Source organism: Ambystoma mexicanum, chromosome 1q (genome assembly GCF_040938575.1).
Source record: "Ambystoma mexicanum isolate Mex_15411 chromosome 1q, UKY_AmexF1_1, whole genome shotgun sequence".
NCBI classification, from domain to species: domain Eukaryota; kingdom Metazoa; phylum Chordata; class Amphibia; order Caudata; family Ambystomatidae; genus Ambystoma; species Ambystoma mexicanum.
Genome location: NC_090922.1, coordinates 1,296,973,155 through 1,296,998,571, shown reverse-complemented (window position 1 = coordinate 1,296,998,571; position 25,417 = coordinate 1,296,973,155). Strand labels below are relative to the sequence as shown.

The following is a 25,417-nucleotide window of genomic DNA, read 5'->3' as shown; positions in this document are numbered from 1 at the left end:
ACAGAGGGCATTGTGACCCCGTTAAGATATCCAAGATGTTCTTAGGAAGCTTACTGATGTGTCCTAGGAGGCGTGGCCACTGGGGAACATACTACCACATGTGGTGGGACCGCCCTGTGTTAGGGCAGTTTTTCTAAAGTCCACCCAGGGGCGTTGGAAAACTATACTTTGGGCAATACAGTAAACTCCAACTCTTAGTATAATCCTGTACTGTTTAACTTGGTAGTGTGGACAGAGCAGTCAGACTTATCTCAGGTGGGAGTGAGAGATGTATTTCGGTACAAAGAAATTGTAGCATAAAAATGGTCCAAAGAAACACTGATGTATTGTAAAAATAATGGTTTATTTTATATACACACAGGCAAACAGACTTCTTTAGAAAGGTAAGTACTATTATCATACATAAACACAATTATGAAAACCAAAACAATACTTATGGTGTGCAAACCAAAGTATAATCCTCATTTAGGATAGCAGAACGCAGTTCAAGGCGAGTAAACCCGAACGTAACACATTTAGAATGGCAAGATGCTATTCATTGGGAGCAAAACCACATTAGAATTTTAGAATGACCCAAGGCAATTCAAGGTAAGCAGACCCTATTGGTACTAACCTATAATGTTATTCAGTCTCAGGAATACTATAGTTATACCAACACTGTTACAAGTATGCACCTTGCAACATGTGTCACTTATTCTTCTTTCGGAATGGATCCAGTTACACTCAGATTGCTTTTCAGAAAATAGTTCAAATGTAAGTAAATGACTTATATAACTTATCAGAGGAGCAGTCAGAAACTAAGAACTCGGGAACACCCTACTTGTCATAAACTGTAACACTATGGGCCCGATTCATAGAATCCAGCGCAGAAGTTGCACAAGCGCCACACGCGGAGAAGGAGCGTGCGCCAGCAGTGACGCAAACCAGCAATTGCGTGGCACGCATCTCCTTTGCGTTGATGGCACCCATGTTGTCCGCCCAGATCTTCTTCCGTCCTTCATTGCCGACTTGCGATGGTCTGGGGAAGAATGCATCATAATGCCCAAGGACTTGCTCCATCAGGATTCCAACTTCCCTGGGTGAGAAGCTGACAGCCCACTGCCCCTCTGCCTCTCTGCCGGGGGTTGCCACTTGCCTCAGATGCTGCTGTGTCAGACATGGCAGGTGTGGGTGGGCAAGGTGGTCCTGGGGCTGGGAATGGAGCGGTGGTATGGCAGGAGCGGTGGTATGGCAGTCGGGAGTCTTCAGGATCAGCAGAGGTGGTCACGACGACAGGATCATTGGCAATGGCTGATGAGAAGGCACAATAATGCAGGGCACATGGGCAACAGGCACACAGAGTGGGCAGGCAGCAGCAGATGGCTCGTAGGAGGCAGCTTGGGGCAGCTGGAGGCAGGTAAATTGGCTGGTAGGCAGGAGCGTGGGTCTTCTGTGTTACTTGCGTGGCCAGCCAGAAACAGAGTGACTCAGCGCGTGCAGAAACAGCGCGTTAGCATGGAATCAGAGGAAAGGCCCTAAGCGCGTACGTTACATGACACGCGTTGGGCGTTAGCGTACAGTATCGGGATAAATCAGTGCGTAGCCCATCACACGCTTGTGCTAGTGATAACGGACGGACGTATGGACTTCTGCGATTCTACGCAATCTCTACTCTACAGCTAGAGTGCGAGAGATTCTAACGTTTCCACACGATCTCTACCATACAGCGATAGTGCAAGCTTTTTCTTTTGGTGGTGAATTTGCCTCTGCGCACATGTGCGTGCATTTTGATTTTTGTTTTTGAGGCTGATGGTGAGTCGCGTATGCATTTTGCAGACTTTGTGTTCCCCTGTGTCTCGCGTACCCTCATTTTCAAGGTCATACTACCCTACGTGACCTTCGCATACACCAGTTTTTGTGTTAATGAGGGCCACAGCGTACTGTATTAAGTTTTTACATTACACGTGGGTTGACAAGGGGTTGCGTGCATGTAACTTTTGTTTTTGGGGTACCTGCGCGTTACGTGGCCAGTTTATTTTTCCCCCGGGTTTACATTGAGCCTTGCAGGAGCACAATGGTACATTTAACATCAAGTACACTGCCCCCTCACTGAGATTGCCCAGGACAATTCATATCTGCGCCTCCCATTGCACAATTCCATCAGTGCCATGAGTGGGAGGGCAACAAGTGGGAAGGGTGGCCGCAGTGGACGTGGCCAGGGACATACAGGGAGAGCTGTGCCCACCAAACAACAGGGTCAGGGAGATGCTGCTGATGCTGACGTCCCAGCATCCAGGGTCCCAGAGCAGCAGTGTCATCTGCTGTCCCTACCAGCCTGGCTCAGGAAGCTGCAGGGGCAGCTGTAGCATCCGCCGGCCAGGCTCAGGGTCACACAGCCAGTCCTACTGTGGTCCAGCACAGGTACAGAGGGAACCAGATGCAGTAGTCCTTGTCTCAAATCAGAAGGGACGTGTTGGGGAAGTGGTAGCCACCAGCACACAGGTACGGATACCTGCAAGGCAACCTCCTGTCCAGACATCGGTGGGTGATGCCATGGCCCAGTCCACCAGTGCTCCAGCCGCTACTGACCCAAGTGGTCCCAGCCACTCGGCGTCTGCACCGTCTCGCAAGAAGGCAAAGCGAGCAGTAGTGGGACAGGCTCCAACCCAAGGCAATTCACAGGATACCCAAACGTAGAGGAAGAGGAGCTTCAGTGATGAAGAGCTCAAGATCCTCGTGGACTACGTTTGGGAACACGGATGTGACATGCTGGTGCAGGCAGAGAGCACACGTATGCATGCTCAGCGTATGGCCCAATGGCAACACGTCACTGATCTGATCAACGCCTTGGGCAATGAGTGGCTCACAGCTTCTGAGGCATTGAAGTGGTATAATGACCTGCGACGCTGAGCCAAAGAGAAGCTGGGTAGCGCCTACCCCTCTACTCTGTTGACTGAAGGTGGCCCAGTACAAGAGGACGATGAGCTCACTCAACATGAAGAACAAGTCAGTGACACAATTGATGTGGAGCAGATCAAAGGTGTGGGAGACCTGCCAAATTATGAGGACATGTCCGGCGAGTGGTGATGCGTGTGCGTCCATGACATGTGTGTGTTGCTTGGCTGGATTGTTGTGATTGACCGACAGTTCTGCCTTTATTTACATGACTGACATGGGTGGGCATGTCATGGTGGACTGACACGTGCTTGATGTCCTGTAGAATGCATGCATCAGATATGCTGCACACTGACACTCGTCCTCACCACACATTCGCATCCCTTCCATGTCACTCTCTGTGCAGCCTCTTGTGGCACTGTTCCTGTTCCAAGCTGTGATGGCGGGTAGCCGGTGTTGATCTTCCACTCCACACTCTCCTTCTGTACTTAATCTGTGACGTCTCTGAGAGGTCACCCTGCCAGATGCTCCTTTTCTGAGGTATTCTTCCTTAACTCTCATTACCCCTGCAGCTCACTGTCTACAGAGCACTAGTCTTACCTATGGTGGGCTACTGCAACAGACTCAATGGATTTTGGTAGTTGAACTCTCTTGCCTCTGCAACTCATCCAGACATGGACTGTGAGAAGTGTCCTTTTGGGTTGGGGCCATGAATTGTGTCTCCCTCGGACTGTGATGATGCCACTGTCTCCCAGTGGCTACGACTGTTCGTTCCTGAAACCTGTGCATTGTTGACAAGTCCTTAGGTGTCCTGGGTCCAATACTACTTCAACTCCATCTTAAAGATTTGCTTAACTGTCATAGTCTTCATTCAACCATTTCACAATCACTCTTGGTCAGTAGCTCCTCATTGCAATGAGTTGGTGGTTGATGTCTGTCTTTGGCTAGGACCTCCCTCTGGTACAGCCTCTCTGGCTGAATGGAACTGGAGGTGTACCTTCTCCAGGTATGAAGGCACATCTGATGCTACCTCATGTGTTGTACTTACTCTCCTCCTCTCCCCTGCTACTAGTGACCTGGCTACAATCTGATCTCCGACAAGGTCCTCTGAGCCTACGTTTTCACCCATGCACTACATGGGTTGTTGAGCCCTTCATCACACATCCATGGCTGCATTCACAGTTCCCTTCACTTCCATTTACACTGTGTACGTGCATGTTTTTTTGTGACATGGCAGGTTAATGTATTGCATGTGAACATTATTGTAGCTGTGTGAGTGGGCTGTACAATTAACATGGGTCTTCATTTCCTTTTCTGTCCAGGTGCAGGTGATGAGGCACTTGATACAGGAGGATGAGGTGGAGGTGGTACAGGGTACTAAACCGCTACCAACCACCAGTGGAGGACGTTGAGGACGTGGTGTGTTAGCCCATGAAGATCCACTGGTGCTACAGTCCATGCTGGCCCTGACTCAGTAGGACTCCACCTCTCATGATTCCTTTGGATCTGGTGGTGAACCAGATACGGCTTCCTCAACACTGTCGCAGGTGAGTGGATCAACTGTGGGTACTGGTGTGTCCCAAACATCTGCAGGGGGTGAAGACCCCTCACAGGGCCAGTCAGTGTTGGTACGTCAGTCTGTGGTGGTTAAGGATGCAGGGTCACACTCTACAGTATTGGCTCCTGGTCCTGGGACAGCTGATCAAGGGAGGGATGCAGTCCTTCTACCACAGACCGGCACATCACATCAAGGTCCAGGTTTCCCTTGGGCCTGCCAGGCGTGGGGTCTTCCAACGCAGTGGCCGTGTGTCAGCTGGCGATACTGTGTGGGAGCAGTCCATGTATGGTGTTGCACGGCAACAGGGGGCGTCCTATGAGTTGTTGGCTCAGGGCATGATAGCCTATTCCATGATGCCCCCAGAAAGACAGGTGGAGCTCCAGCTGCAGGCAAGGCGGTCCACATGCTGCACATGAAAGCCCGCAACAGGAGCCTATGGGCGGAACTCAGGGCTCTGTGGGCATCCCTGGATGCAGAGGGCCGTGCACACAGGAACGCCCTGAGGGAAGAGTATAGGTCACTCAGAACTACACTGGCTGCACTTGAGGCAGCCCGCAGTAGACAGTCTGAGCAGCAGATGCAACAGTTGACTCATACCATCACAGAGGAACTCTGCATCCTGTGAGGTGTTGCATGGGGACCTCTGAGCCATTATGTTGCAGCTGCGAGCAAATCAGTCCTGCGAGCCGGCTGCAGAAGTCGTTCATCAAGACACCTTTCACGCAGTGATTCCATACGGACCACATTGCCTTTTATCAAAAATCCAGGATCCCAAGCAGCCTGCCGATTGCTGCCCGATTTAGAGGTCAGCAGGAAGACCCATTAGATTTACTTTGGAAGAAATCTCGTCCTCAAGAAGATGGTCTGATTACCAGTGTATCATCAAAACTGGTCGACCATACCAGTTGTGGCTCCACCACAACATAACTAGATACTCCTGATACAGATAGGGGGTACAGTGAATACTAACCAAAACTCACAAAGTGTGAGTTCCCTCTATAGCAAGCCCTAGAGTTCTCGGACTTTGTGTTTTTAAGCAGACTTGATCCTCTTAATACAGTTTTTTTGTTCTTTTGTTCTTTTGCTTCCTTGTTTTGACAACCACCAGCATGCAAAGAAAAGGAGCCATCAGAGTAAACATACAGAATAATTCCTGATGACTCCAGTTACTCCATGCTCGTCGATGCAGCCCGGTTGTAGTCTACGAGATCTAGTCACACTCTGGTAGACACTTTCATTTCCAGTGGTTGCCTCGTTTTAGGCTGTTTTTTTCTAACAATGTATCCGATCTACAATTAATTGTAAATTATGTATAGAGTCAGGGACAGCTTCTTGACCCATCTCTCTTAGATAGGCGCTGCACCATCTGCTGTCTAGGGACAGGCACCCCCGGTAGGGCCAGGGTGTTTTTCTTTCCTGATGACCAGAACAGCTCATTATCTTGTGTTTTCCTTTGTGACTCCCCTAAAGTTGCCACAACCACTTGTTTTGACTCTTACCCGCAGATATACAATTTCTTTCTCCCAAGGAACCCTGTCTTTGTATATCAGTACTGTTTTTACGGTTAGGGAAGGCAGTAGTACTTCCAACTTTTTTTAACCCAATAAAACCCTTTTTTTTTCTTCTCCCTCCCTTAACACTACCACCTTCTAATGCTGCACCAAAGGGTGGTGACAACAGCGACAGCTCTCCCAATCCATCATAGCCGTGCGGCCCACGAAACCAGAGGATTTTTTATTTCTTCTCAACACAGTGTGTTGCTTTGGGTGGCATCTGAGGGCATCCACTGTAGGTTCCAGCTGTAGCCATAGAGGCTTGTCTCGTGTTGTTGTTTGTGCCTTGGGTCCAGACACACATGCCACTCCTGCTTCCCCTTTCCATGGGCTAGCAAGGAGGGCAGCATGTGACAGTAATTTACACAGACACATTGTTGACAGGCTGGACAGTCTCATGTCCGGCCTGTGTATACACCCCCAGTGGAATTCATGTGTGATTGTGGAACAGCAGTGGTTGCAGAACAAAAAGGGGTTGCCCTCTAAGTTCTCTCGCCCCCTTCAACGGTCAATATATCTTGTTGCACCCCCTTGGTGTTGGTTAAGAATATGGGTGTTCTTTTTGACCAGCCATTTTTCTTACTCTAATCAAGTAAATGCAGTTTGGTAATCTGCACACTCATCTACATAATATGTCGGCAGATGTAGCAATCTGTTTAATGGAAATGAAGGTAGAAGATTTGTGCAGGCAGTAGCTTTATTAAGAATTCAATATTGCATTTTCCTCCAAGTATTACTGAATATTACAAAAAAATCTTTGATGAAACTTGGCGCAATTTGATCCATTTGGATTTCTTTGTGGCTAAAGAAATCTGATGTCTCCCAAGGCCATTCTCACTCTGTGTTGCCTTCCAATCGATTATCAAATCCATACTTGAGCATTGATCCAGATCTGGAAAATTCTTAATGGGATTGTCCCCAGAATATTTGTCCAAATTGGTTGAGCATTAGGTTTCAAACATCTAGGACTTTTGATCAGTTGGCAATTTCCATAGATCCCGTGACCATAGGGTCTCAATTTAAATTAAAGAAGCATTTAATCTCATTACGAGCTCTGTAAAATTAATCCCGTGTTGAAACATTTTATTTTGCGGTATGTTGAGAAACAGTTTAGATTTCTATTATATTAACTTCATTCTATTGATGTATATATGTTATTTGTCATGCTTTGTTTATATAGAGCCATAAAACTGGTTATCTGCGTGTAATATGTTTGCACTTAATAAATGCCCTATGGAAAGTCAGGCTATTTATGTGAAAGAAGCAAGACACATTCATGTCATAATAAAGATATGCTTTGCCATGAGCATTTGGACTAGACAATAGCAATATTCCTGAAGACGGATGAAACCCTTGAATCAATTATTAATTTCGACAATAAAAGTAGATTAGAGAGAGTGCTTATCTTGTATAAACCAGAACCTTTCACCATCTTCCCCAAAACAATTCTAAACAAAATTCAAACATACGCAAATCATCTACGTCCAAGGCAGAGCCAGCTCAGCAGGTGACCCGGGCTGGGGTGGTGGTGGCGCACACAGGACATGGGAAGGCTTACCCTCTTTGCCTCCCAGTTTCTTCAATCTCTACAAACTGAATTGTCTCTAGGTGCTGGCTATGGATATTATGAACCAACCTACTGCTACTCAATTTATCCAAATCTGGAGAATGCGCGTGTGAATAAACTCAACGGAATGCAGACCTGTGGAACTAAGCCTACACCCACATCACTGCAGTGGACGCATCATTCCAATGAGTTCAATCATATCTGCATAGGAGACCATTCCACAATGGCCATGCTTTCCTCACCTCCAGCTTGTCAGCCCGAGCTCTGGTTTCTAGAAGGCTCTTCTCCTTGGGATCAATCTCTAGTCCTTCATCACACCAAGTTATTGCTTCAGTGAAATGCTTCATTTCCAAGTGACACAGGGCACCTAGAAGAAAGTAATATTTGTACATCAACGTCTGAGCACAAATCAGGTTTGTAAATAATGAAAAATTCCAAATCATTTTTCACAAAAAGCAAAACGTGCATCACAGCAACCTTTTAACTACACATACAAATTGGAATTGCAACAAATCTATGCAGAAACATCGGCAAGTTATAAAATGCCAACATACACAAATATCCTCCACAATAAAAGTGAGTTGTCAGAGTGTTCGTAACATTTGGGTTTGCCAAAGGTAAGACAGTTTCACATCATTTGGGAGGCTGTACGTTCCAAACAATCATAGGGCACATGCGAAAACAAGAACAGAACTTGGGAGTCATTATTCACCTTACTGGTGCCTTGAAGGTCTTGGTCATTGCTACAATCCTTCCTAGCCCAGCTGCTTGGGAGGTTTTTCATTTTTATGCCAAATCCCCTCTACCTGAAAGAAAACCGGCACTTTTTGCTGGACCTCTGAACCTTTTTCTTGTTCTCCTGAATGAAGGGAGGCTTTTTCCCCCTCATTCATTCTTTTTGCTCTGACCATGGGAACCCTGTTCATTATTGGGTTTTTTTTACTTTGTTTTATGGAGTCATGCTTTCTTCCATACATTTTAAAGGCACTCGTGTTTCACTTTTGCAGAAACAGCACCTTTTGTGCAGTGCTGCTGGGAGCCCTTTGGGCTCCTTTTTTATATTCCTTTATTTTCCTTAAGAACTACTGTTCCCAAGGTTAGCAGGATATGTTTTATCCTTCTTAGCTTTTCCTTTTGTAAGATTTTCCCAAACCACCCTAGTGCTGAGGGGATCCCTAGTATCCCCTTTCTAACGGCTCCTGTAACATTTCTGTTACAGTGACAAGCATACAGTTATAGCTAGTGTCAGTGGACTTGTTCTACCAACATTTGTGAACTTTTTGCTTGCAGGCTGTCATCACAGCTGCAGTTATGCACAGAATGGTCACCATTGACCCAAACGCGTGTGTACGTGTGTGTGCGTGCACGCGTGTGCGTGTTAGGCCTACTGCCTTCCTGGGTAGGGGAGGCCCTAGTTTCAGTTTTGTATTCGGCAGGAATCCTTTGTGAAGCCCACAGAGGCTCCGGTGTCTGCGAAGACAGGAAACTGGGGAGGATCCCGAAACACTGCTGTCCTTTGTCTTCTGGTCTGCCTGATAGAAACCAGTTGTGAGGAACCAGAAGGTGTCTCACCCACTAGTCCCTAGGGATCTGTCATGGATCCAGTTCCTGGGGGTGGACCAGTGTGGGAGCATCTCCTGGGTGAGGGGTCTTCGGGGAGTGGAGTGTGGCACCGGATGGTGAGATGTGGTATCCCCATCCCTGTAATACCTTTAGCCCATCCTACAAGGTAGGATACTTAGGAACTCAGGCCCCCCCCCATTTCACAACACAAACACTTTCTCACAGACAGCCCGCTATGAGAGAAAACGTATACCAATACAATGGTCAGGCAATTACTGCCCATCACGCACACCTGACTTCCATTACACTTCCCCACACAGATAAAAGGCAGAGCACGGGAGCACACTCCGAGTGAGGCAAAGCACACACGGAAACAGCAGTTCCAAGATGGCAGTTTAACATGAGGAGAACGATGACAAAGGAGGGACGTTCCCTTGACCATTTTGACAAGGAACCATTACTTTCACGAAGCCTCGAGTAAAGAAAGCGCAAGACCAGGAAACCAGGCTTGAGGAATCCTGCATTAAGTGTTAGAGGTACCCGGGGACCACCTCCGTCGATAATCAAGGCACTAGAGAATTGCCGGCTGCCGTGTTACTGTCCTTGGCTCCAGCAACAAAGCAGCATCAGTGAAATCAACACAGCCGGTAAGTTGGGGAGACCAATACATAACAGGTCTGTGTTGAAGCCATGGTTACGAGCGGCAACATTGTATGGCGAGCTCTGGAACAAACATTGTATGAAACACATGTGATAATCAACGTGAGTAAAGTTGAACTGCAGATGAGTAATTGAACTTTGAAACCAAGATATACGATACCTTTGACACAGTGGTTGCAACCGCGTGTGTGCTCAATCAAAAGTCTCTGTAAGGTGTTCAGCTGAGATTTGACAAAAGTGAAAGCCTGGCAAAGGATTGTGAATCGAAGTGGTCCAAGCAAAATCCCATGCCCAATCGTAAGTATTTGATGTTGGTGCAGTAAAGAAAGTTGATGGCAAAGTAGATAAAGTTGCTCCAAGCCCAGCAGAGGAAGATGCATTGAAAGCTTTATGTTAAAGCAAGTTTGTGTCACAATAAATACTTTGGTCCGAGCCCTGCAGAGGAAGACTAAATGAAGATTTTGTGTTGGAACGGATCTGAGGTGAACAGAAAATCACACGAGAAAAGTGTACGTATGAGAATCCTGAAAGGAAAGGAACTTTGTTTGTTGCATCAGGCCCTCTGAAAGAAAAGACTTTGAAAGGCAAAGAGACTTTGACACAGAAGGCCATGATGTTGGAGTCTTGAACTGCACCTTCGTGCTAGAGAAGCCAGAGACTGTGCTAAGCTCCAGTGTGCCGCCTTATCCCCTGCTGAAAACGTGGGGAAGGGAAGCCAACGGCTTGAATATCCTGGCTCATCATTTCTCTATCACTTTACTTTTGCATTAACATAGTTTCCCGCACTATTTGTATTTAGAGTTAAGGATTGGCAATAGGTTTATTAGTATAGGCCCTTTTATTTTGACAAGACACCACTAGGACTGCATTATTATTTGATGGTCGTAGCTTGCTCCCATCTTTAGATTTAGGATTAGATAGGAGTTCTTCAAACCCAATTGAAATTCAATAAATACCCTTGAACTGTGGTCACGTGTGTGTCTTACTGTTGATACTATGCCTTCCTTACACAGATCCCACTAGGGGGCTGGCTGTCCTGATTGTACAGCCACCAGCCGCTTTCTGTAAACTGCAGGGAGAGTTTGCAGAGGAGTGTGGGTTCATGATAAAAGGCGAGGACCCTGAGGCAAAAGACAAGTGGAACACTGGAACAGACATAAGACAACGACTAGAAACATCTACAGCATCTTCCACCAACTGAAGAGACTACTGCTGTCATTGCCCTGTTTTCTAATAAAAAGAGGAGTTCAGAAGAGGATGACTCCTTCCCTTTGGCTGGTGGGCTCAATCAATCATAAGACAACATGCAAGACGAGCCATCCTATGATGTGATGCGACCTTCCTGGGCACCAAACCACCAATACCTTGAGACGTATGACCCTATTGCAGTGATCCTCTTTCGGTGAACAAATCCTCCAAGAACTTTAGTAGACTCATGGTGGTCCTCCAGAGCTAAGATTTCCCCCCCCCACTACCCTCCTCAAAGTTCCCTCACCAGAGCGCAGGACCGAAGAATCAAAGCAGATTGACCGGTTGGTAAACGTTTATCCTCGGAGACTGTAAAAAGGCACCAAAACTGCAGGCCGACATTGGAGCACAGAGAATCCTTTCATTGGGAGTACTTTTTCCCCAACTGCTGCTGAGACATCCCTACCAGAGTCCCTCCTTTCGTCACCACTACCAAAAAACAGGAGACCGGGCCCACCGCTGCTGCACAGTGAAAGAATCCAGCTGTATCTTCTTCATAACTCCTCAGGTACTGTGGGACTCGTGGTAGTACATACCTTTAGTCATTGTACCACTCTTTGTTGCTTGAGTGCTGATTCCGGTGTTTGGGTGTTCGGCCAGGCCTAACACTTGTGCGCCCATAGGGAGACATTCGTAAAGTCCCTGAAACCTTTTTGGCCAACAAAAGTCCTTTACTTACTTGTAATTGAAGAATCCTCTGGAACTTTGCCTTTTCTCCATTTGTGCCTTATCTGCTTTACCTCCAATCTGATTTTGAAGAACTCATAACTAGATAGGGATGGACTGCTAAGGCATTATGGCCTCTGAAAAGTAATACAAGTCTTTTAAAAGTACTGACCTGCTATTATTGGTGTTGCCTAACCTTTTGATACCTACAACAGGACATTTTCTGAGTTGCTGTAGCAAGTGATTTTACTCACCTTTGAACTGTGTTCATGTCATGATGCCTACCCCCGGAGCACCAGGCCAGGCCCAGCACCACCGGGAGCAGGCATCATGCCCCCGGGTAAAAGCCCAGCGGCCCCTTATAGGGGCTCTTTGGACTCTGTCCTGGCACCGTTGGCGCCAGGCTCATGTTGGACATCAGTCCTGGCGCCATAGGCGCCAGGCTCATAAAGGAAGGTATTTTGTGCACTTACCTGATGCAGACCATGCTGCAAGATTCAGGCCTCCCTGAGACCTGAAAGGGACTATTTTTTCATTGGGACTATTTTGCCACTCGGGCGTGGCCAGGGAAGGATACTTACCTGGAACTACTTTGGGGGCTATTTAAGCCACGCCCAGACAGTAGCTCACGCTTCACGTTGTTCTGCATCCAAGAAGCTGAACGCTCACCGTGTCTGCTCCTGCATCTGGTCTCCAGCCACGCCCACCTGGATCCTGGAACACCTGTAAGGAAAGAAGAGAAGAGAAAGGTGAAAACCAAGAATTTTATCAAACTTCTTACCTGCATCCGGAACCTTCACGCCAGCGCTCCTGAGAAAAGACTCATTTAAAAGCACCGCGTTGCTCGCTGCAGCGCCGCGCTTCACTCACCTGTCCTCGGGAGTTCTTCTGGCTCCACCGCGACTGTCTGCTCTGGTCGCCACATCTCTGCGCCTAGGGGAGAGAAGAAGAGACATATGAGGAAAGCCTAATTTTCCGCCATAACACTTACCGGTCTTCTGTTGGTGGACCATTCCTCATTTCGGGTCGGCGCCGCTTCGTTGGCAGGTACCGCACCCCAGCCCCTATGGGGAAAGGACAAAAGACATTACTGGAGGAATATAAACACATTAAGAGGGGTCGCCCCCATCGCTAACTCACCTGAGTTTACCATCGGCAATTCAATCCCTCAACGCATCGCCTTCATTCTGCACCTGAAATAAAGGACAGATCACAGGTTAGGAAGCCAACAGAAAAGGAGGCTCAACACTTGAACTTTTGTAATCTTCATACTTACGGCGTTCTGCTCGGAAAAGTCAAGTGGATTTTGCCAGCGCCATTCTGAAAACCAGTGAAGTAACTGGACAAACACGCGCCCCTGCACCAGAAGCAGGATGGAGAGTTCATCCTTTCAAACCATAAGGTGAGCTTCAACCGGGGATTTCGGAGGAAGTTAGAGAAGAACGAAGGGGGGAAGGGGAGAGCAAGCACACTATTCTGCAGACTGTTAATCCCCTTTCTCATCTGCAGAAGGATATTCCTACGGGCCAGACAAGCAAGATTTGAGGGTCCTGTTCAGTCGGTGTTCCGAGTTCTGCGCATCACGCTCGAAGAGGCCACAGCAACCCATACTAGACCAGCGCCTCTGTGGGAGTCAGGTGAGCGTTACAGTTCAATTACGCGCATAATTCTTAACTTATGGGTTACTCACTCGACATGTTGCTTTGATTTTATATTGTGTTGCCAAATTTGAAATAGTACTTACTTACCTGAGATTTAACTTTAAGCTTGTGTATATAAAATAAATAACTATTTTACTATGACTACAAGTCTGTAAGAGTTTCTTTGGGCCCCATGCATTAACTTGGTACATTTTACTTACCTACAGCTCACATCTCCCTCCTAAAATAAGCCTGGCTGCTCTTTCATACTACCGAAACCTTGAGTAGTACAGACTTACATTAGAATTTGGGTCCTGTTTGCCATGGGAGAGTTCTACAAAGTCTTACTCCAGGCACACTTTAGGAAAACTCCCCTAATACTGGTGTTACAGCTGGTGGGATGGAGTAGTGTTGGATTGCATTGAGTCTTGGTTGCACCTGTGTCTGGAGAAGCCATCCAAAAGGCTTATTCTACCTAAAACAATAATTACCTAAACAGCTGTAACATGGATAACTTTAAATCAGAGGCTCTTATCACTCTGACAGTTAAGAAACAAATTGTTAAACTTTATTTTTGGTGAATTTCAAAACATAACAAGTTCCCACATTGTGCCATGTGTTTCCCTCCTCCCCCTCCCCCCAGTAGCAAAATGAGAGGATATACATCAGTCATGTCATTGCGCATGAACTTATTCATAGGGCACCTGCCAAGGAGATGGTAAATTTGGTGTGGCGTTGGCTGTTGAGGTAAATCGCGTGAGCAGTCTCAATCTGGTGCGGACATTATATAGTCAATGTAGGGTCACCATATGTCTGGAGGCCTTGCGTGAAGAGGCAGAGTACTGATAAAGTTTGCCTCGGTGTCTTGACAATATGCTATGTCTTGTAGCCATAGCTGAGAGCCAGGGGGTGGGGGTGCGACCTCTCCCCCACGTCATGGCAACTCTGTTGTGCTAGTACCAGCAGCAAGCCAGTCAGCTTCCTCACCGAACTCGGTAGGTCCTTTGTGTATCCTAGCATTGCTACCTTGGGAGGGAGGGGGTGTTCGATTTGTTCACTGACTATTGTGGAGTTCACTCCAGTACTTCTTTCCAGAAGCGACTTATTGCTGGACAGTCCAAAGCCAGTTGTATAAAGTTTGCGGAAGGCATACCACACCGTTCACATGCTGACAAGTTTGGACGTTGACTATGGAGTCTGGCCGGGGTATGGTACACCTGATGCAGGAAGTTAAACTGTATCAGCTTATAGAGTGAGTTTAAGGAAACTTTCTGGGTTTGTCCCGTCGTCTGGAATCGTGACCCCCAGCAATTTTTCCCATCTTGTTTTCAGGGTTGTCGACTGGGTGGTGGTGTCTGACAGGAGATTAGCTTGCATAGCCAGGTTTGGGAAGACCCCTTCCCAATACCTGAGAAGGCTTAAAAACTGTGGAAAAAGGTTTTAGTGTGTTGTGGGCAAGTTGGGTGTATAAGAGCCTGAAAAACGTAGAAGTGTGGATTAATGCCATTAAGTGAGTACTTTTGATGGCATAACGAATTTTGCCATGCTAGAAAGCATTTTTGATGCCGGTTACCCAGATCTGAGACAGCAGCTGGCTAAGAACTTGACCCCCAAGGGGATAGCATTAGCTGCTGACTTGTCGGTAGCCAACAGTGCTACTCAAGGATTCTGGGGCTCCTCACAAGGAGGAGGCGGGGAAGATCCATAAGAAAGATGGGAATGATACCTCCACTAATCCACCACCAAAAGAGGCACCCAAACATCATAAGGGTAAATTCCCCCATGAACCTTATAAGGCTAGTGAACCTTCTGGAGCAAGATCAAGGGGTGGTTAACAGAAATCCTCATTCCAAAGAACCTTTTGCATATTTATAGTTAGTGAGTTTGGTGACCATGTGACCGGGGATCCTAGATGCAAGGGTAAACCTTCAGGGAACCATTCCGTCTCCTTAGCCTTCACCCATAAGGAAGAAGCTACAATGACAGGTGTCAACCTTCACACTACAGCTGAAGAACCCAATGGTGTTCAAGCTAGAGTTTCTTTGATGTCCCCGGGTCTGTGGAAATAACGGAATATAGATGTCTATAACACCATCCCCGATAACCCTAAAGAATATTACAAGGTTAGTACTTGAAAATGGCCAGGACACCCCCGCCATCAGAGACACCGGGGCCAGCATTACTGTGGTGGCTGAAAGTTGTTTCAACCCCAAGAATGTAGCCAAGTCAAAGGGCCCACCAAGCTTGCAGGAGTCCCAGCCAAATGTGCCCCATGATGCCAGCCATCATTAAGTGCAATCATAGGACTGTGAGGATGTCAATGTTCAGTCTGAAGTGCCTGGCAGGGTCCTGCTAGGAAATGATCTGAAGACGCTGGGTATTGTCTCCAGCACATACAAACCCCCTAGTAGGATGAAAAGGAAGGGAGGCAACCTTAAGAGACCTTCCCAGAGACCAAGGAAAAATCCAGTGTCTCTTCAGCGAAGAAAAGATAATCACCCACACCTTCCGTGAAGAACGCTGAGACCAAGGAGAAAGCCAGAGTCTCAAAATGAAAGAAGGGCCTCAAGCCCAAACCTTCCTCAAAGAAGAGTTGCTGTCAAAGAAAAGATCCAGGCCACCCCAGCGACCCCAACTCAAGCTGAGGCACAGTTGGTAGAAAGAGAAACACCTGAAAACCCACCTACTGGTGAAACAGAGGTGGAGGAGATGCTCCCCTGCATAGAGGATCCCAGAGACCATCCTGAGCTGCAGACTTTACTTGCAGAAGGTGGACCCTGTAGGACAGACTTTAGCAGGGGATAGAGACAGCGTCCCTTTCAAGAGCCATAGAAGCATATACTCTGCTGGGAGGATGGTCCCTTCTCCAATGAGCCTATGTAGTTGGGAAATAAGAACAAACGTTCAAGAGAAAAAGACTGCGTGAAGTATATCTCAGCTTCATTTTGTAAAAATATTTTGTGGTTTAAACAAATAATTTATTTATTTATTTATTTTAAAAACACATTTCTACAATTATCCCAGGAGGTCGCACTGGCTGCTTTTGGAGTACAAAAGATGTTCTCATCGTAGTTCTACTAAAATGAGAGCAAAAGTAGAAGCTGCCACGCTTAGCAATTATCTGGCAAATGTGTAACCAAGAATGTGGCAACCTTAGTGTCCCTCTTAGGTGTTGGAGTCCCTTATGAGAGGGTGGGGATTGACATTGTTGCTCTCCTTGACCTCAGTCAACCAGTTTATACTGGTTGTAGTGGACCATGCCACTAGATACCCTGAGGCCATACCTACGAGAACTGGTACTGCTCAGTTGCTAAGGCCCTACTTGGTGGGTTTTCCTAAGGAGGACGTATCCGACAAGGGGTCAAACTCTATGTCCCACTGTTAGGTAAGATTTTTATATTTATGATAAATCTTCCTGACCAGTGTCAAACCCAGAACTTTTTGCTTGGTCATTATTTGACCTTGTCCCTGGGTGAGTGGGAATCTTTTTCCACTCTCACCTAGTCTTTTACTCTTTTTATGGGTGACCTTTATATGTCTCTCCATAGTGGGTGATTGGTGTTACAGTTTCCTATAACGTTGGACTGACTATAATGTACTATGGCTGCACACAGCATTTGAAACGCAATTGGTTTCATTTTAAATTCTCTTATTTCTTGGGTGAACAACTGTGCCCAAGAAGTAAAGTGGGACACACACTTTACATTGATTTAAGAGAGCCAGCACACCCCACCTTTTGTGAAGTGTTTGGGGGATACGATGTAACCCCTTTCTTACTAACTTGGTAACATTTCTGTTACAAGTACAAGTTTACTTGAATGGCTGGTAGCAGTGGATTTACCTTAGTGACTTATTACTCGCAGGCTGTTAAATCAGCCTCAGTAATGCAAAGGGCCACCAGTTTGCTAGAGTGGTAGCCTCTTTCTTTCATATCCTATACACAAAGGAGAAAGGTATGTAAATTAACACATAGATACTCTCATCTACAGTGATAGGGTGCTAAATGATCTTGTCACAAAGTCCTAAACAAATTGACACAGTGCACATCTAACATTATTCAAATTAGTTTAATTTGAATTAAAAAAATCCATACAAAACAGACCCCTTTTCATGGCCCACATGGTGGGTATTTAATATACATATTGATCACAAATACATCACAGAAACTATCTAACAAATTTCAGACACTAATGGCATAAACATACACGACTAGGCACTCTAAAAGGGTCTATAAAAACTATTTACCAACATGTTTCAGTTCTTTTTACTTCAAATGCATGAACGTTCTTCTGTGGCGTGTTCTCTCCGCAATAAATCACCTCATGTCTCATTAATAGAGCATGTGTTCGTATCCCAAAAGCTACCATATAGCCATCGTGTTCAGAGACATCTCCATGTCGTAGAAACTCTGGTTGCCAAGTAGAAAATGGCATTGTGAACAAAACTCCTTTACAATGCGCATCCAATCATGAATACGCAATGATTCCTCGTCCCCTGCAAATGGGCATCATTCTCATGAAGTTATTGGCAACTGTAGAAACCTCTGGTGTCTTTCGGTAAAAGTTGAAGTTTTGTCTTTGACGGGAATACTTTGTATTTCCTGCCAAGGGCCTCCAGAGTGTCTGAGAAGGCAGGAAGCGAGGGAGGAGTCCAATACTCAGCAGTCCTTGGCCTTTCACCTTGCCGAAAAGGAACCAAGTCCCAATGGGGGGCTGGCTGTCCTGGATGGACAGCCAGACCGCCCCTTTCTGTAAACTGCTGGGAGAGTTTGCAGAAGTTGTAATGGAGTACCTGATAAATACTCTGAACCTGGAAGCTTCAGACAAGTCTACCACTGTAGCTGAATCCAAAGAGGAAGATGAATAAAAGACCAGCAACTGGAGAGTCTGCTGTGTAATTGGAGACTGATGAGACTCCTACCCAGAGGCTAGTGATATCCACTAGTCTCCAGACCACCTGCGTTTTGAGCCATCGCATGACGTGCTGTGACCAGGCTGGGCCGCAAACCGCCAATACCCTGGGACCTCTAGCCTGAGTGCAGTACATAGTCTTCCTAAGTCCGATTCAGTCTGAAACTTTGGTTGACTCCTGCTGGATCTCCAGAGATACGAATCGAACCCCTGAAGTCCGCTCACCACATCGCAGGACCAAGAGAGTGAAGAGAATCCAGCCGACAATATTCGTTTTTCATCTGGCTTCTGTAAAAAGGTGCCAAATCCACAGAGCTGCGAGAATCCACATAGAGTCCTTTGCTGCAAGCCTCCTCTGACGACTGCTGCTTCAAGTTCCCATCCAGTGTCCAGTTCTTTCGTCTCCAGACCAAGAAACCAGGGACCGGGTCCTGTTACGATGCTTCCCGAAGGCATCCACTTTGAAGCTCTTCTTTTCTCCTAATGTACTATGCTGCATTGGGTAATACTTACCTTAAGTCAGGTGTGCATCATGTGTGGCTGAGTGGGAGATTCGTTTCGTTTGGAGTTTGCCCATGCCACTTGCCCACTCCTAATGCTGCAATGCGCACAGGGAGCCTTCTGTGAAGTCCATGCTGTAGCTAAGGCTTACTTGTTTAAGAACATATTCTCTGGAGCTTTGACTTTCCTGCAACTGAAACCTATCCTGACCTGCCTACAGGTAGCACCTAGACCATTAGGCTCCCTCTTCTTCCTCTTAGAAAACACATGCTATAGACTAGAGAAGGACTTTATAAGATAAGGATCCTGTCTCGAAAGTACAACCAGTGTAAAAGTACTTTTCTGCTAAAGAGGTTAGTATGGCAGAATTTACAAAGTGTCATTAAGTTTATGCTTACCTTCAAGTTGCATTCTGGCCCTCTCAAAAGTATGCAAGTTTCTTTACTACCTTTGAATGGTGTTTCCCCCCTTCTGAAAAGTAATAAGTGTTGGTACTGTTTTAGTATTCTTAACTGAATGAGTGTAAAAGCTCACCAATAGGGGTAACCTACCATGAAATATATTGTGTCTTTCTTAAAGTGTAACATTGGGTTTTGCTTTCCTTGGCCCGCTTTATACAGATTTAAAACAGTCTCTAGCTGTGAGTTGCTGATAGCCCCTCTTAAAAGTATATAGGTCTTACTCAACTGGATTAGCTATTGCCGGTGCTCTAGATAAGATTTGGAAATGGGGGTATTTGACTCCCTATTTCTTTTAAAGTTCTGAGTAAAATGATTTTAAGGGAGTGAAAAAATAAGTCAAATTCCCAACGAGAGTATTTTAGAAGCAAGTAAAAACATGTTTTAACTGAAAACCGAAATGTTTTTGAAATATTTATTTCATTGCACCTAGTTTTTCATGCATATTAAAAGATACATGTTTACTTCTTCCAATCAGGCAGTTAAAAACAGTAGTTTCTTCCTGTGGTACTACGTGCACTAGTGACCCAAACATATCCATGGAGCTGCGTGTCATGGTCATGAAGTCAGTGACACAGGCATGCAAGGGTCGCATGCACAGGAGACCTTGGTGGACACTGTCCTGGTGCCTTGGCGCCAGGCCCATGAACAAAAGTAAACAAGAAGATCCATTTAACACCAAAAAGCTTTTATTATGGACATAGCACTTCAGATGCATTAACCTTGAACATTCCATCCATTAAGCAGGATGCATTAACCTTGAACATTCCATCCATTATGCAGCCTCAAATGTATTCTTGGGTGTGGCTGCTAATGGATTGCCTTCGCACGTGCTCACTCTATAGAAGTGGCAGGGTGTGGCTGGTCAGCCGGCCCTAATGGGCGTGCCCACAATCTCAGCTATATAAGCTGCCCCGATCCTCAAGACAGACGCTTTGCGTTTTCTGCACGTGCAAGCAGCGTAACGCTCACCGTCGCCTCAGATCAGACTTACCTTTGAAGATCCTGCTTCCTGGACATCCTGCCAGCATACTCACCGACTGCGGGAAGCTGTTCTTACCTGTACATCTCTTTGGCGAACCAAGTGTTCATCTTTACACTTTCCGCAACGCAGAAATCTTCATCTTGGCACCGCAGCACGACACGCTCCATCGTCGACAGCAGAGCCTACAAGGAAAAACAGAAGACAAGGTTAGACATCGAAAAAACAGTCCGTTTAAGATTGCACTTCGCCATACTTTGCGCTTTTCCTTAAACCATCACTTACCTGCTTTCAAACATTGCGGTAGCATCCATCTTCCATCCTGCCGCTTCTCGCGTCTCACAGCTACATCGAGGCCACATTTCCATCTAAGGGAAGAAAAACAGAAGAGAGACATTATTGCGGGCATGAATAGGAGCAACATAAAGACATTAAACAGATCACAAGAGCTCAGCAAAGACTTACCAATCATAAGGAGAAGCATAGTCGCAGCTGGACTGGACTAATCCTTATCAGGGATCAGTGAAGGAACTAGATCCCATTCGACGCGCCCCTGCCAGAAGTAGGACGGAGAGCTTATCTTCCATAATTCACAGGTGAGCTTTATGGGCCGGCGTGTGCTCACAGAAACTGTACTTTGGGGTGAAGGGTTCGAGAGGTACAACAATCAGATTGGCGCACTCACACACTTATCTCCACGCAGGAGCAGTATCACCACCTATCACCACTCAAAGCTTTTCTACTGAGGGAGAGGCCTGAAGGGGGTGATTCAAGTTCAGGGAGGGTTGCAACCGTGCCCCAACGCCCCCGCAGAGACCAGGTGAGCGTAACACTGCGAGGGTGAAAGCACAGGTGCAAGATTCTACATGACTTTTTCCTATTTTTTTGTTGCGAGGATTTTGTACTCCGGAGTAATATTTTTTTTGGAGTATATGGCAATTTTCTGTGAGTAAAAGTGGCTGATACACCCCTTATCTAGAGGGCTGGCTATTGCTCTTCTAAACTTGTAACCCTGGGGTGTGCTTTGCTGAATTTCTTGGGTGGTATTCTAAAATAGTTTCATAAAGTTCTTACCTTAGAAACTGTATTATACACTTCTTATAAGTATACTGGCTATAACTAGTCATTAGATAAAATATTGCTATGTACCAACAGGTCATTACTTACATTGAAATGAACAAGTTACTCTCTTACCTGGTAACGTTCTTTCGATGGGATGGTCCGACGACGTATTCCATATCTATGACCGGTAATCGCCACAGCTGTGGTGCTTCGGAAAAGTTTCTGCGTCCTGCGTCGATGACGTAGATACGCTGTCCTCGAGGGCCTCCGTCGAGCCGACGTCACCGGATGTTATAAGTAGGACACACGACGCCTCAGTTGTAGTTTTTTCCCCAGAACGTGTGGCACCAATCTTCTGCCAGTATGACCACAGAAAGCCTTGCGGAAACGTAAGCTGCAATCGCATAAGAAATTCTGTAGCGGGGCAGGTAGGGAGGGTGCGATATGGAATATGTTGTCTGACCATCCCAACGAAAGAACGTTACCAGGTAAGAGTAACTTGTTCTTCGAGGGGATTGGGTCCTCCGACGAATTCCATATCTATGACAGACTCCCAAAGCAGTACCAACGTATCGAGGAGGGAAAAAATTTAGAATATAGAAATTTAGAATGCCCAATCAAACTGCAGAGTAAAGGACTGCCTTTCCAAAGGCCAGATCCTGCCCATGGATAGAATCTAGGGAGTAGTGTCTTACAAAAGTATGGACCGAAGCCCAAGTGGCTGCTTAACAGATGTTACGAATAGGAACACCCCTCTGCAGGGCATTAGAGGCAGCCATACCCCTAGTAGAATGGGCCCGTAAGCCTACCGGAGGGTCCTTACCCGCCAAGCGGTAACATTCAGAAATTGCCAAGATAATCCATCTAGACAAAGTCTGCTTAGTAGCAGCTTGTCCCAAACGCCTTCCAGCGTAACCAATAAAGAGCTGATCATCTACTCTGACCCGGGACATGCGTGAAATGTAGAAACTTAAAGCTCTCCTAGGATCCAACCTATCGAGCCTCTCCTCGTCCTTACCAGGATGCGGAGGATAAAATGCCGGAAGAATGACCTTCTGGCTTAAATGAAATTCCGATACAATTTTCGGAAGAAACGAAGGACGGACTCTAAGGACAACCCTGCCCTTATGAAACACTGAAGGGTGGCTTAACAGAAAGTGCCTGCAACTCACTCACTCTGCCAGCAGAAGTAACCGCAACTAAATATACAATTTTAAGGGTTAAACTCAAAGGACAGGAATGTAAAGGCTCAAATGGAGCACCCATTAGGAATTTTAGAACAAGGTTCAAATCCCATCCGGGCACCTGGAAAGGTGACGGTGGAAACACAGTAGTGAGCCCTTTCAGAAACTTAGAAATTAAAGGAATTTTGAAATAAGAACACTCTTCAGACGAGCGCTTAAATATGGACAGCGCCGCCAGGTACCCTTTAATGGTACCCACTTGCAGGAGCTTGTGGGATAAAGAAAGCAAAAAAGACAGAACCACAGCAATGTCACATGAAAAAGGATCCACATTCTTAACTCTGCACCAGTCGCAGAACTTTCTCCAACGGCAACGGTACAGGGACTTTGTTGCAGGCCGTCTGGCCAAAAGCAACACCTCCATCGTGTCTTCAGGGAGGTCCCAATCCTTATACCTCAATCTTTCAGAAGCCAAGCGTGAAGGTTGAGGGATCTGACCTCTGGAGGGAGAACCTGACCCACCCCCTTCCGTGAGAGCAGATCGTGTCGGTAGGGAAGACGACGTGGAGGACAGATGGACAAGTCGAGAAGGTCCGGGTACCACGTTCTCCGGGCCCATGCCGGAGCAATGAGGATCATCCGGGAACCGAACCTCTGTAACCTCCTCAGTACTTGCGGGATGACGGGGACTGGAGGAAATGTGTTCAGCAGTGGGAAGGACCACTCCACCACGAACGCGTCCCCCAAGGAAATTCCCGCGAGCAGAACCTTTCGCACTTCCGGTTGACACTGGAGGCGAAGAGATCCACTTGTGAGGTCTCCCAAAGTGCGAAGATCTCCAGGAGAATCTCCTGAGCCAGCTCCCACTCGTGAGAGATCGCGCTCTGCCTGCTCAGAGTGTCCGCCGTCTCGTTTTCGTCTCCAGCCAGATGAACTGCCGAGATCGAAATTTCCTGCTGGATGGCCCAGAACTAGAGCTGCATCGCCTCCCTGCACAGAGGAAGTGACCCTGCCCCCCCTTTTTGTTGAGGTAGTGCATGGCCACTGTGTTGTCCATCAGAATCAGGACATTCTTCCATTGCACAGTCGGCAGAAAAGCCTTCAGGGCAAGCCTGACAGCCCACAGCTCCAACAGATTGATATGGAGTCTGGACTCCCACGGAGACCAACAACCGCAGACTGTTAATTCGTGGCATGAGCTCCCCATCCCGTCAGGGATGCGTCCGTCACGATGATCATCACCCCCGGCCAGGGTAGCCAAAATGGAGCCCCTCTCATCAGTGCCTTCGACGGCCCACCACCGAAGGTCCTGGGGACCGAGGGCGGCACCTGAGCGGGGTCCGACATCATGCCAGAGGACTGCGACCACTGCATCTCAAGAGCCCATTGCAGAGCCGGGGTCGTTACTGGCCGGACGGCATTTTTTCGGCAAAGACTTGCTCACTGCCGGGAGACTCTCGGAGCAGTCCAAGCCGCTGCCACCCTTCTCTGCAAGGCCATATGGAATGGCAGTACCGGGTCAGTTGGTGGACCTTGGTCAAGGATATCCATCAGGTCATCCTGCAGAAAATCCACTGGTGGCGCAGACCACCCCAAGTATTCCGTTACCCTCGACATAAGGCGCCGGTACGAGGACTCTGTGTGGGTGCAAGTCCACCTCCGGAGAGGTGTCCAAACCATTGGCGTCATGCACCGACTGACGCAGGTCTTCAAGCTGGCTATGACCAGACAAAATCTCGTCAGGTACCTCAACAGGAACCAAACCTCCTTCCTCAGACCCTTCCTCCACCTCAGAAATATAATCCAGAGGCTGGAATGGGGGCACAGAAAAAGGGACAAAGACATTTTTATACTTGGCCAGAGCCTTTCTAGGGGGTTCCACCGTGCCACGGGAAACCTTCGACAAAGCAGCCTCGAAAGGCTTTGATGGAATCAGCGTCGACGTCGAGCGTGGCGCCGACGGCTTCGACACAGTCCTCGAGGGCGGAGCCCCGAGTGTGTCCTACGACAGCCTGGGCGCCGATGGCGTTGACGGCTTCCTCGGAGGCAGAGCCTCGAGAGAGTCCCTCGACGACATCAGCGCCGATGTCTTCTTCCTCGAAGACCTCACAGGCTCCGACGGTCTCGAGGGCGTCGAGGACCGGGACCTGGAGCGGGCATGTCTAGAGTGATCCGCCTTGTCCGATCAAGACCTCAAAAGGTGCTCGAGGATCGTGCCGACCACCCAAGCCCGAAGGCGTGCGGGTGGTGGTTCTAGCATGTTCACGGCCGGCGTCCTTCGACGGCGCGGACGGAACGGAGCCCTGCGACTGAGAAATCGCCATCATCTCCTGCCGAAATGAATCCCATTCCGCAGGAGTGTAATGCTTGTTGGGACAAGCATCTTGCCGACGGGCGGAGTCCTCGGACGAGTACGGGGAAGGCGACCGGTGACGGCGCTTCCGTGAGTGCCTCGAAGAGGCAGAGGAATGGCGGGACCTACTCCGGGACCGAGACACCCCGAACCGACGACGACGACGATGCGGAGAGTCGCCCCTCGAATCGTCAGTCGAAAGCCCAGCGGATCTCGACTACCGAGACTTGGCCACCTTACCAACAGAAAGCGTCTTCTTATGCTACGGCAAGGCCTTCGACGTAAGCGAATGGCAGTCTACACAATCATCCGTGTCGTGGCCCTCACCGAAGCACCAGAAGCAGGCGTTGTGCGAGTCTGTCAACGACATCTTGGACCCGCAGTCCCGACACTTCTTAAAACCCCGCTGCGGGGTGGAAGAAGCCAAAGACTACATGGAAATCTTCACAACTAATAGTTTCGATGAACCGAAAGAGCAGAATTCAAAAGAACCGAGGCACGCCGAGATCTCCCAAGTGAACACGTTCGCGGAAAAAACGGAACTGAGGCTACGGACATCGTGTGTCCTACTTATAACATCCGGTAACGTCGGCTCGACGGAGGCCTTTGAGGACAGCGTATTGACGTCTTCGACGCTG

At 47.5% G+C, this 25,417-nt stretch overlaps 1 protein-coding gene across 2 annotated transcripts in view; it reads right to left on the bottom strand.

Annotated features, from left to right (window-relative positions):
- Positions 1 to 25,417, bottom strand: part of TTC4 (tetratricopeptide repeat domain 4) — a 501,109-nt gene that overhangs the window by 272,270 nt on the left and 203,422 nt on the right. For both annotated transcript variants that reach the window (XM_069642123.1, XM_069642122.1), the window contains one exon: positions 7,795 to 7,919. In XM_069642123.1, the coding sequence (XP_069498224.1) occupies positions 7,795 to 7,919 (125 nt within the window). The remainder of the gene's footprint in view (positions 1 to 7,794; positions 7,920 to 25,417) is intronic.